This window comes from Dendropsophus ebraccatus, chromosome 3 (assembly GCF_027789765.1).
Source record: "Dendropsophus ebraccatus isolate aDenEbr1 chromosome 3, aDenEbr1.pat, whole genome shotgun sequence".
Lineage (NCBI taxonomy): Eukaryota > Metazoa > Chordata > Amphibia > Anura > Hylidae > Dendropsophus > Dendropsophus ebraccatus.
Genome location: NC_091456.1, coordinates 87,764,377 through 87,778,068, shown reverse-complemented (window position 1 = coordinate 87,778,068; position 13,692 = coordinate 87,764,377). Strand labels below are relative to the sequence as shown.

The window sequence follows — 13,692 nt, the reverse complement described above, 5'->3', positions numbered from 1 at the left end:
ATTGAACTGCAATCACAAGGCAATGAATCTGCACTTTGTGTCCTCTGATCCAGCTGTTCAGTAGAATGCTATGATGTTCATTGTGCAGGCAGATAAGTTAACGTACTGCTGCTGTCTAAGCACAGCTCCGGCCGTGGGGCTCCACAATGCTGCTAACTTAACCTTGTTTGCTCTCTCTTTAAAGCAGATGCAGTAAATTATATCTACTCCAAGATCCCTGACATCACAAGCCTCTATACACGTCAACTGGAAACAACTCACGTTTGTGACGGAACAACGACACCTGGTGAGTATATTATACCCTACCGGGATAATTGTTTTACAATAGAAACAAAAAGATGGGGCATTACGTAGAATCTTAAAAGTTAGAACTTTTTAATTGGTTAATAGTATAAATGTTACTTTTATAGTGTCTCTAAGTCCTATAAAACAACCTAATGTGTTCTTAAAGCTGCATTTAAACACACTTATTCAATGAAGAAAAGGTATCTGCATTCATCATTGCACGCTACAACACTCACCTATTACACATAAGTTAGTAGAATTTGGTGCAGAACAGATGACTTATTTTATGTTTTCAACAAACTTTGTGAAGTGCATTGAAGGGTACAGGTAGATATTGTCCAGTGCTGTACATTGGATCTTAACTTGCTTACGTACATTTACAGTATACTGTCATAGATATGAAGATAGTGAGCACATTTATCAGTGTCTATGCTCAGAAACAATTACTCTCACTAAAACCACTGAATGTAAAATTTATGATTAGACCACTCCTCATGGCTTTATTCTAGGCATAATGCTTATCTATTACATTTTTTCTGAAAAGTATAAACTTTGAACTAACTAGAGTTATACAGTGTTTGAAGTAATCCACAATATGTGTGCAGGTAAATGTAATTATTTGTTCCCAGCAGATTAGCATACAGTGAATGTTTCTAGTGTTTCCTTCTAATAAATATGTGTAATATTCTAAAATGTATTCAGAATTGGAAACAAAAAATGTAAGTATTACTGTTCACAGCACGGAGGGGTACTGCTGCTAATTCTATATGTTTACCTTTTTATCATCAGTATAATCATGTATAGGATGGAAGCAAACATTCATTGCTTTCATGAACCTTGTATAGAAAGTGTTAATTTAGTGGTAAAACAACTTGTGATTTACATAACAGATACTACATGCTATGTAACATGATTGTAGACCCCCTCTGCTCCAAAGTATATCCTCTTGTCTACATCTGTCAATCAAATGACATTACATCCTGCCTTAGTGACCACAGCATTCAGTACAACCCTTTTAAAAAATGAAAGCATCCCTATTTGGTGGATGTATACTCATCTTTTTTAATTTAACACACAAATCATAGATTTTGATATAAAACAATATTTAATGGATGAACATTGTGAAATCACTTAGGGGGACATTTATTAAGTCCGGCGTTTTTTACGCCAGACTTATAAATGTCCCCGCATCTCCGGCGCTACGGAGATTTATGTAGAGGCGGACTGCCTCTACATAAATCCCGTGCGCGCCGGTGCGCACAGCCGAAAACCTACGCCACCTGAAAGGAGGAGTAGGTTTTCGGCGTATCTTTTAGTCGAAAACATGATAAATCGCGCGGGATCTGAGTTCACGCCCCCCGTTCCGCCCCCTCCACACCCCCTCCCCGCCCCCCCGACATACCCGGCGTAAAGTGCCAATATGCGAATATTTTATTCGCAAATCGGGCATTTGCGCATAAAATCATCATTCACATATCGGCACTTTATGCCGAAATTAAACAGTACGCCGGATGATATATGTCCCCCTTAATGTTGAGAAAAAAACTTTCAATCAGCAGCAGCAGCAGCAAAGAAAAAATTAAAATCAATTCATACGTAATACTGCTTTCTTAAACCTTTATGGTGGTATTTTTCTTAATTTTTTACAATATTTACCATGAGTTTTTTTTTTAAGGAAAGCTTTGCTACTCTTTGCTCTATAGCAACCCTCTTTGGTTCATCATCGCCAAACCTATTTTTTGTTAATGGAATGAGGAAAACGTGCAAAATTACTATGTAGACTAGTGGATTAACTGTTGAGGAGTGGCCCTGGTGGAGTGGTGAAATATGATTGTCTCCTTCAGGTGTCATCCTTATTTGTTTTCTTAGAACAGCACCAGATAAATGTTCCAGTATCGTCTAATTGGCAAATTTACATTTTTGTTTAGCATTTCCAAACCAATATAATGTAAAAAACACATTTACCATTATTGCTTGTGCTATATCCATGATTTATTTGTAAATTTAACATGAAGTAAAAAAGCTGGGAGGTAAACCTCTACCTGTAGGGATTCATTATTTTTGCTAGGGGTTATAGACCTAATTTTCACAGTCACAACTAATAATTTATAAAGGAACTGACAACGAACAGGAAGGTCCCATCCATGAGGTAAAAAGTAGTTAAATGGGTTGTCTTGTTATTAGAGGGCAGTGAATGTATAAAAGGAGTGCTCTTGTGATGTGCTGATGATCATCGAGAAATCATTTTCCTTCTCTCCTAAGAAACAATACACGTGTTGTACATGGGGCCCCAACATCCATAAGGAGTTTGAAATCCATGCTCCCGTCCGGTATTACCCAAATCAGTACTTAAACTGTACTGTACCTGTCAGTATGGCCACTGCCTGATCAGAAGTGAATTCATCTCTTCATTGAGAAGTTAGGCTATCCATGACTACAAACCACACCATGACGAAATGGAATGGATCACAATGGAGATCATGCATGCATTTCCATCACGGTGTGGTTCATAGCCATGGATAGCCAAACTTTAGGTACACTTTTAAAAGAGATTTCCATTCCATTTTGATGGCCTCTCCATTGATATTTAGCATCTGTAGATCATGCCCACATGACGTCCTGTATGCCATGTGAGTGTATATACACATGGTTTGACTCTGCGTGCTCACTCTTTGGTGGATGTGATTGATGTGGCTCTTTTGCCAGAGAGGTGGAGCTAATAGCTTTGCATTTGTATGGTGATATTTTAAAGGAAAAAAATTACTATTAAAATATTTATTTCTAACTTTATCAAAAGACCTTTCTCATTTTAAAGGAAAAAAAATACTATTAAAATATTTATTTCTAACTTTATCAAAAGACCTTTCTCATCCGTGAAAAAAGGTCCTGATTTTTGCCTATCCCGTTGTTTACTTCTTTCTGCCTTTGAGGGGTTATCCCAACATTTCTATTATTATATTTAATAAAACATTTAATTATAAACCTGATTTATATTTGGACTATTTGGGAAAAAAAATATTGCTTAAAACATTCATCTTTTAAACAGCAATCAATAGCACATACACTTACATGGTATGTTATAAAGGTATTTTAGAACATTTTTTAGAAGTGTTTTGCCATTTTTCTACTTCCATACACTTATACATACTGGACTGGTGTGTTTTATTAGATAAATGTGTCTCATGGAGTTACAATATATCTTTAGATAGGTGTAATATTATAGCATAGCATTCTGCAGCCTTTGACAAACAGACCGATGGCAGATGACTTCAACAGCCATGTGTTAGAAAGGAAGCATAGTAAATGATGATAGTAAACTGTACCAAAACACAACATGAATTATTTAGTGACAGTGTTCTTTTGTGATACAATGGGGCAGATTTATCAAAACTGTCTTTGTTGTTCACAGCAACCAATCAGAGCTCAGCTTTCATTTCTTAAGCTGCTCTGGTAAAATAGAAGCTGCACTGTGATTGGTTAATATGGGCAACAAAGACAGTTTTTTATTTATAAACAGGTCTTTGCCTCCGTTGTCACAGTCTCTAGTCCTGAAATGCACTCTATTTTCATGTTTTGTAGCCTCCAAGGCTTTGTTCATTTGCTGACCAGCGTTTATAGTCTAAATTTTTGTTATTTCTATAAAATCTTCATGCTATGCCTTTGCTTCATACAATGGATGTCAGATGTGCTTAACATCATGATGCGTCTGTGTCTGTAAAGATCCTAAACATTAAGGATGCATTAAGGGTTGGTGCACGGAGCTAAAGCTCTTCTCCGTATGAATGAATGAAGACTGCAGAAGTTAAGCGAGTCAACCTAGATATATGCTGTTCTTTCCATTACAATGTCTCTTGTATTAAGTCAAAGTCGCTTTGACTTGCCTTGTTATAGGTGTGACCCTAGTGCTACAATACGGTCACAAATCTGCAATGAACTGTTGTTGCATGTCACAAAAATCTACAAAATGTTCCATGTCATGTTGCAATATCACATTGCTTCTCATTTGATCTTGTAAATGTAACAATTCACAGTTGATATATGTTATTTTCTATCAATGTGTCTGTCCAATGTGTGTTCACATATAATAATATTGGGTTTAACAACCTTGCTGTCGAGCAGACTCTTAACACACTGTGCTTTATATGTAATGATGTTGTAGTATAAGTGCACACATTACAGTGTATGTTTGCCAATTAACCATTCACTTGCTTTATGTGTTGTAACATACACCTCCTTTCTTGTTTCTGTTTAAGCATTGTACGCCATGGAAATAAATGTGGAGAAAGACAGAAAGACAGGAGAGACCAAGATTCTCTCTACAGCTGCAATTGACCCAGAGGTGGTTCAACAGAGAGGCGTAAAAGTCTATGATGATGGTAACAAAGTAGTGTATGAGCTTCACCATTCAGGTGCGGTGGTAGAAAATGGCATCCATAAGTTAAGTACAAGGGATGTAGATGAACTTATACACAAATCTGCACAATCAAACGTAGTAACAGGGCAAGGCTTTTTACCTGAGAGAACTCTGATCACAGAAGGAATCCCTAGTAACTTGAAGGAGCAATTGCATTTTAAAGAAGCAAAATTAGAAATGGTTCACAAGTCAACTAAAGGGCTTCCTTTAAAACCTGGACAGCAACAAGTAAGAAGTAGTGGAGTGGATGGGGCTGATGCCACTTTAGAACAACCAGTGACTATGATCTTCATGGGCTACCAGAATATTGATGATGAAGACGAGACTAAAAAGGTGTTAGGCTATGATGACACCATAAAAGCCGAGCTTGTTCTCATTGATGAAGATGATGAAAAGTCATTGCGGGAGAAGACGGTTACTGATGTCTCTACCATGGATGGCAATGCTGCAGAACTGGTCTCTGGCAAGCTTCTCACTGAGACCACAGAGCCCTCCTCTCCTGAGGGAAAAGATGAGAGTCTAGTCACAGAGCCAGTAACAGGTACAGATAAGAAAGCACGCTGCAAATGCTGTGTTGTCATGTGATTATTCCTCTCCTTTTAGTCTAAACAGCACAGACACTGCCAACTTTGTATCACCTTCCTTTGTGTGAGCTGTACGATACTGTGAACTTGGAGTAGATACCTACAGTGCATTGAAGCTGATTTAGTCTGATACACACAGACACAAACAGACACAGATGTGAAGCCAAAACTGTTCAATAGTTTAGAAATTATGTTACACCTAAGGCACAAAATGTAGCCTAATATAGTGATATATATGGCACATGAACACATGAGAACATATAGATAAAACATACTACCAGATATAAAAATGAAAGTTAAGGGAGTAATGCAATATTGTGTTTTGTTTTACATTGATTATTCATCAAAGTTATTCTTTACATGTAGAACAGAACACAGTATGTATATTACTTTTTTTTTTGAGAATAGGATGGCGGTTGAGACTGAGACTGGATATAATTGTTTGCTTAAAGGACCTGTCCACCTCTGCAGACACATATAGGTGAATTTATAGTTGCCTACACCTGCAAAAAGTTGAAAAAATGTACACCTCCCCCAGCAAGTGAGTAGAGCTAGGCATAAAATGAGTGTGAAAAAAAGTGTGTCCTCATGCTATAACAGAGTGAGAGCAAATTGTAGCTGAAGTCGCACACTAACTCAATGCTACTGTGATTTCAGAAGGACGGCATATGGCCCACTGTACTACTTGATTATGTAAGAAGCAAATAAAATGCTGTTCTTTATAATTTTCAAGATTTTTAATCAAGATTGGAAACTAGTTATTTTTTTTTATTATAGACACAATAATTGGGCAATAAAAAAATGTTGCAAAAGTGGCTCTACCCTTTAATTCTAATACGTTATAATATTGAACAGTGTACGCCAGTTATGGACAATGTTCTTGCATGTACAAATATAATAGTTTAATTAACCTTGTAAGACCTGCAACACCAATGGGCCAAACCACCTGAGCTGTTATTAGTCTCTTACATGCACTAAAACTTTTAACAGGTACTTTATTAAGATTTTTTTTTTTCAGCAGCAACTGGGTAGCGATAGTAACTTTTTTGTTTACTTATTTTTAATTTTATAATTTCTCCCCTCTGCTTAAAACAACATAAAGTATGCCAATATGGAGAGAGACAGGTTTATATAATTATATATATGTTTCACATTGTCTATACTTTCATAATTATGTTTTTTTCTTTGACTTGGTTTTTAAGCATCATCATTTATGTCTTATGTCGTATTATTTCTTTAAAGCTATCAAAGCTTGGTTTCTGACACTATAGTCATATGTTTGCATAAATTTGATAATGTATGGTTATTCATATACATGGCAGACTCAAAGGGCTGTTGAGACTAATTGTCTATGAATAAGTTTACTTTGGCACATATACTAACACACCACATGATATTAAGCAGCTGGTGCTCACAGAACTGTCTTGACGGTATAGGGATATAAATTAGATCTACATGGACTCTAAATTTTTCTAATGGTTAATTTAAAATTAACTAAAATACCTGAGGTGTTGGTAATAGTTTTAAAAGTTATTGTAAAAATGTTCCCATAAACGTCAGTAAATAAGAGTTTTGGAAAATGTCAACTGTTATGTCTTTGAATTCTCTTGGTACATGCCTTCCCTAAAATTTCAGAGACAACCGTCACAAAGGAATACAAAAATATTTTGGTTTTTATGTTATAAAGCACAATATACTTTTCAGTGATATATGAAGTACATAGGTTCTATTAGACTCTTCCACTCTTGCATGCAGTATCTGTGGACCATGTTTTCTTAGCATATGCTGGGCCAGGCCACCGTCTTGCTGCTTCCTGTCCGTATCATGGACAGTACTCGGTGCTGCACAGAATAGCTAATTATGACCATAGATATCATCTTTGTATAGATAGAGTGGTCATTGGTACCAGTGATAGCAGACAGAAGGAGACTTTGAAACCTATAGAAAGGGGATAAGAGTGGTTTTGCAAGAAAAATTAGGCTTTAACCATTTATATGGGATATATGAGTTTTAAAGTTATTTAGATTATATTTTAATATTTAGCTTCAGACCAGATCCCCACTTTCTATTGCCAATAGATGCCAATATAGTCTTTGTTATGCCATGTTCAGACACTGTCTTTAAATAAAATAATGGCTGTCATTTGATACCCATTGAAGTCTATGGAAACAACTTGCATTTGGTGCAGTTCATAGACTGCACCAAATAACGACCACTGTTTGCAAATTAATTAATTTAATGGCTGACATCTTACAAGTAATCTGTTCAAGGTGCACCATGGCTGGTGTCATCAGTAGGAGAGTGAGGTACCAAGTGATATCATAAATGAAGTTGTGCCCCCTGACAGTCTTACTTGCATAGTGAAATTCACTATTCACTGTAAGATGTAGGCAGTTTTGTTGGATGCCTTGAAAGTAAAGATTTTTCAGGTGTAGTTTTTTTCCCTTAGTTATTCTTACAACAACCTTGAAAAGACACCCTGTTATTTTACTGTTTTACCTATCACTGTTTGATCAAACACATCTAAGACCTGCCTCATTTGCACAGAAAACATCTTTCTATATCTCACCCAGAAGATAAATACTGATGAATTATTTAACATGCTTTAAATATTCATCCAGTTTGCTTTTATTAGAACAGTAAAGCCAACAGTTTGTTTCCTTCCTGAATAGGAAAATCATAAAAAACCCTATATATTTATGTTTATTTATTTATTTAGTATATTTTACACTTTATAACCATCTTTTGTTGAATGTGTTGTTCACAATGGCAGAACACAATTAGCAGTTTTTACCCCCATCCTCCCCTTGGCCATTAATATATTTTACTTGTTGCCTACACTGCATATTCAGTAATACCTTCTGGTATAAATCACCATTAGATGGGAAAAGAAATCTGCCTGTAATCATAGCCACAACACCGAGTCTCCATACCCAAAATGGTGAACTTGCCAGTAGAGCTTAGGGCCCTTGCAGATCATACTTGGGAGAACAATCTGCATGTCCTTTTGACGCAAAGAAGGATAGAAGCTTTGCACAAGGTAGACAGAAAATATTTCCAAATCCTTATTTGATTGGATCTCCCATATGTGTAAGTGTATGCCAGGACCCCCATACACTAATTACTGAGGGCTTAACGATCATCGGGATTTCAGTTATCTCTCCCACCCACTGCCTGTCCTAACCCATACACAGGAACGTTTAGCACGGTCAAGCATTCCTGTCTTCTCTAGAGAGTAGGGGTATGCTGCAGCGAGAGCACTCTTGCAGCTTCTCTCTCTCTGAACAAAGGGGTCAGGCGTAATGGAAAATCGTCATCATCATCTGTTGTCAGTGGTTGTTCAGGGAGGGGGCATACACGCTAGATAGATGGCAGAATTGGTTTGGCCGACAAAAGTCTTCACAAGTGACTTATAGCTATTATCGATGCACCCAATAAATTGAGCTGTAGTTCTCGGAGCTTTGATGTTTGCTGTACTAAACAGACTCAAAAGTGCATCATAAAAAGAGCACATTGCAGACTAACTAACTCATATGATCAACAAACAATAAGCCATTGAGATAGAAGACTAAGCATTCTTGACCTATGTTGTCACATCTGGCATCTAGCAAGGAAACCCTGAGTAAATAAATGTAAATTAGTCATACGGTTTGGTACCACTCTGATATTTTTACTTGGCTCTTCTGTTTGTTTGAAGTGAACAAATGTGCCCTTTCTCCTTTAGGAAAACCAGTGTCAGGAACTAATGTAACATTAATACCAAACTTCCTGTTAAATGTCACTTGTAACTTTGTTTTAAGAATTTATTCGGATTCTTCCCTGATAGCAGACATTAGGGTACAGAATCGAGCATGTATGATTTCACCATGCCAGATCCTTTCTCTGTGGACATAGGCCACCAGCAGAGATGTCTGCCAGGGCATTTTTCCTCCCCTCCATTGCTGCACCCTCAGCCAAGCACACATGTGTATGTGTGTAATAAGAAGAGTTTAGCTGAGAGCTGGTACAGTTGTATGGGCACGTTGACACCAGCGGGAGCACCTAGAGAAGTGCAATGCTAAGTCATTTTTTTTGCAGATATGCTTTTTGCCCGTTTTTAGTGTAATAAGCAGATACTGGTAAAAACAGGCACTTGATATTTCAATACGTATAGTAAGCATTTTGTAAGAGTTACTATAAAATTCTAAGGCCTAGACTTATATCAAAAAAGTATATGTGTAAAAAAATCACAGCTCAGCTTTTATATCTTAACAATCTCTAGTAAAATGAAAGCTGAGTAGTAATTGGTTGCTGTGCTTTTGTTATACGCAGATTAACGACTTACAAAATGTTTACTGTATGTTTTACTTCCGGGTAACAGAATGGCCGGTCTCAGAAAAGATCTTTTGCTCCGCAGAGTTTTGATGCGGGCGCATCCGTATGCCCGCATCAGAACTCCCCACTGCACACTATGGAGCGTGTGGCCGGAGCCACTCGCTCCATAGTATGCACTGTCGGGGTTTTCTGCATTCAGCGAATGTGAATTTTCTACGGTGCTGCTAGGGATTCCCTCAGCCTGCAGCACAACGTAGTTTCCGTACCAATCACGGGCGTTGTTGCAATGGCCGTGATTAGTACGGAACTTACGTTGTGTGAACATGGCCTTAAGAAGTGTTAAGAAATATCCTAGATTTCAGTTTAACCAAATCAAAGTCATTTTCATTGACAGCCGGAGCACAATGAAAAGGAGCTGTTGATAAGTTGCATTACTACATCCTGACACTTATCCTATAACTATTATCACTATGCTATACTCATCGATCTAACATACCCTGTAACCATACCATATGAGTCAAAAAAATAAATAGAAGCAACAGTAGTCAGCTTTGTTTTATTTATTGGGGTTTTATTATGAAGACAATGGCAGACATAGTAACCCGACTATCAGGAGAATGCAGCACAGCTGTTCTTCTGTATGTGGGCCCCAGAACTGGCAAATATGAACTAACACATCTTTATTATACAGATAGAGACAAATAGAGACTTAGGTTTTGAGAAATGTTCTGATTATATTTTGATACACCGTTTATGAGTTCAGCATATTTTTCTATTTTGTTATATGAGGTGACTATACTTGATTTGCATTTGAAGTACAATTGTTTACTTGAGGAAATGTTTCTCATAATTTTAAAATATGATAGTTTTGACTTACTTTGACACATATTTCCGTCTAGACCAGTTTTTCTATATCCCTTATTAACATCTGTGTATGGATGATTTATGGTACATGTTTGCGTATTAGATTTTTGATGTTACTTAACTGAGAAAAAATATTCACTACAACCTATTTTATACTATATATACAAGCATTGTTTTTTTTTCCTGTATCTTTCACTGCTTCTTCTGTTTTTTCCTTTTTCCAAAGTCTGTACAAGCACAACATTCTCTTTGAAGCCTCATTTCCCTAAAACTGAGCATTATACTAAGGACTTTATTACTGAGAGAAGTGATATGTTTGATAAGTGCAAAATAAGGTTACATTTATTTAGATCTTTTTTTGGGGGGGTGCGGAAAACGCTTGAAATGTACCAACATGAATGTACGAGTCCTTACTGAATGGTAGCACAGATGTAACATGATGCTGAAGTCTTAAAACCTAATTACCTTTTTTTTTTTTTAACAAGAATAAAATATGGTACCAGAAATACCAATATGTCACACAAGCAAGTATTACCCCTTCCGCGAGTAAAAATGGCCCATTTTGGATCAATATAGTTATTAACAGTTTTGTCAGATAGTCTAGTGCAGTGAGCAATAGTGCTGTGAATATTTCAGTGGCCCTTTACACTAGCCCATCTCAATTTCCCCTAACCATGTTTTACTTCTTAGATATGTGGTTATGCATTGTGGAAAGGAGTCTTCCTATCTAGAAGTAAACTGATATACATATCACAGTGTGCATCATTGCTTGTAATAAATAGCATGCATTGTGCCTTATAACCGTATTCTTATATTGTATTTTAATACGTAGAACCTTTTCACAACTGCACTTTGAAAAAAATCACACTTTGCCCTTAATTTCATTGCCATAGAATGCCTTTCTCAATCAAATACCTGCCTGCATACAGTATCCTGATTTTACAATACTATTGTCTAAAGGCAATAATATAGTTGGGTGGTCGCTTATGACGGTATCAGACCATACAATCTTACTGCCAGTTACAGAGCTGTTTCAGGCTATGTTCCCCCAACGTCCTTTTAGGAACATAGCCTGGTGGCCGCCATAAATAATGAGCCTGATCATTAATAACGGCCATCATTATCAATCAACTGCCATTTTTCCACCTAGAAAAGACATTGTGGGAACAGAGCCTCATTCTTTTTCTCAAATGCGATTCTTAGTTATGGTTAAGGCTATGTTCACACAACGTAGTAATTTAATTAAGAACAACAGTTCTTTTCAGTGAAAAGAATGTCTCTTGTTAAATAAACAATGGTCATAGTGTCTGCACACAGTATATATTACGGCCGTTGTTAAACTGCAGCCGCAGGAAATAATGAGCAAGTCTATTTTCTACAGCTGCAGTTTGGCAAACAGCATTGGTAGAGAATAGTTGTGCAGGCAATGTAAAGTACGGCTGCTGGACATACCTTACATTGTGTTGAATGTTTAATTGGATTGCGGGCACACCAAAAGGTGCCCGCAGTCCAAATGGGAAATGTTCCTGCGGCCAACACTGCCATATCGGCCACAGGAACATTATCTTTTTTCCACCTGGGGAAACATGTAATACAGCGGCTGTAGTTTGCTGCTGAATACAGCTGCTGTAGTAAACTACGGACGTTGTATTCCAGCGTGTGAACATTAAGGTTCAGCGCTAAATTATTTAGTGAACATAAGGCTATGTTCACACAACATTTTTTCAGCTCTGTTTAAAATTACATCCGTCATTTTGAGTTTAAATTACCAGACGTCATTTAGCTGTCTAACCTTCCCAATGACGACTGTTGATACATTATTCTAGTTTGGAGTTACTGATTGGCCTTTGGGTGCGGCTTAATTGAAAAGTCCATTGAATTTAATAGTAAAAATGGAGAAAGAACAGTGACAAAAGAAAAACTGTGTGTGAACAACTAATAAAAAAGTCTGCTGTTTGCAAAAGACGTCCGAAAATAGTTGTCATGATCATTATTTTGACTTCTGTGGTGATAACATCCATTATTCAATACATTGTGTGCATCAGTTAAATCGCGGCAATAATGGAAGTTTTTAAAATATCAAAAGTGGCAGCCTTTTCTCTATTTTTGACGTTATGTGAACATAGCCTAAATTTACTAATTCTTGCCAAAGGTGTTCCTTAGAGGAAGCAGGCTGCTATGAGGTTATCTCAGGTTGGTTCCATCCCCCTTTGCCATGGGCCATGTGAACCTGCACAGTGTTTCCCTCCCCAAGGTAAAAGGTTCTGCTTCCCTTCTATCCTAAAATGTCCCATATTAGGGATTGTAATGGCATGACTTGCCTCTATAGTAGGTCCCAGTTTTGCTTTGAAAACCACTATCATTTATATATTCCTTTGACTCACACCATGCTTTTTGGCTTCTATCATTTAGCATGTGCCTTTGCACCTATCATAATAATGCAACCAAGAAAAAAAACATTTTAGAAGATGCACTTAACTATGCAGTCAGGCTCCCTGTTTACTGTTAGAAACACGCATCTCACATAGGTTTACATCTAAAGGCTAAAGAGCCAGCAAAACTTCAATCTGATGGTATTGGTCCTGATAATATAAAATGTGCAATAGAATAGAATGAATTTCATTCTGAACTGGACACAGCAGAAAATGTTTGTATACCAAAATAAGTAAATTACATCAATAAAAAAATTTGCGTTCATGTGTGTCATTAGCCTTTAAAGTGTTCCTGCCCCTTAAAAAAAAACTTTTGACCTGCCAAGCAGACATGTCAAGTTTTGATTGGCTGGGGTCTGGGTGTTTAGACCCCACCGATCGAGACTCCTACAATGAGATGAGTAGAGCAGTGAGCCAGAGGGAGAAGTACTCAGCTGTGTGCCTCTCCTAACCCTACCCAGTGATCGGTGTAGGTTTGAATATGTAGATCCAAACAGATCAAAATTTTTCACTTCTAAAAATTTTTTTTTTTAAGTGACAGTAACTATTTAAGCTTTATTCAATATTTCCAAGTGAGAACACACAACATATAACAGCCTATATAAACTCAATTAAAGAGATTGTAATAAAATACATTGTTAAGAAATATACAACTTTTAACCATAGAAAACTAAAATACATGAAGTAATAGAGGACAATATACCAAAAATTGAACTGAAGAGGGCTATAGTTTTCTATGCAGCACATAATTTACATTATGGATGTAAACCCTTGTAACCTCTTTTAAAGGAGCTGAAGC

At 36.9% G+C, this 13,692-nt stretch overlaps 1 protein-coding gene across 4 annotated transcripts in view; it reads left to right on the top strand.

The window, feature by feature from the left end:
* The window catches only part of PALM2AKAP2 (PALM2 and AKAP2 fusion), a 249,477-nt gene that overhangs the window by 103,608 nt on the left and 132,177 nt on the right, over positions 1-13,692 (top strand). For 2 of the 4 annotated variants that reach the window (XM_069962177.1, XM_069962179.1), the window contains exons 6-7: positions 185-286; positions 4,539-5,240. In XM_069962177.1, coding sequence (XP_069818278.1) covers positions 185-286; positions 4,539-5,240 — 804 coding nt within the window. The remainder of the gene's footprint in view (positions 1-184; positions 287-4,538; positions 5,241-13,692) is intronic. The other 2 variants (XM_069962178.1, XM_069962180.1) reach the window with 2 other exon arrangements.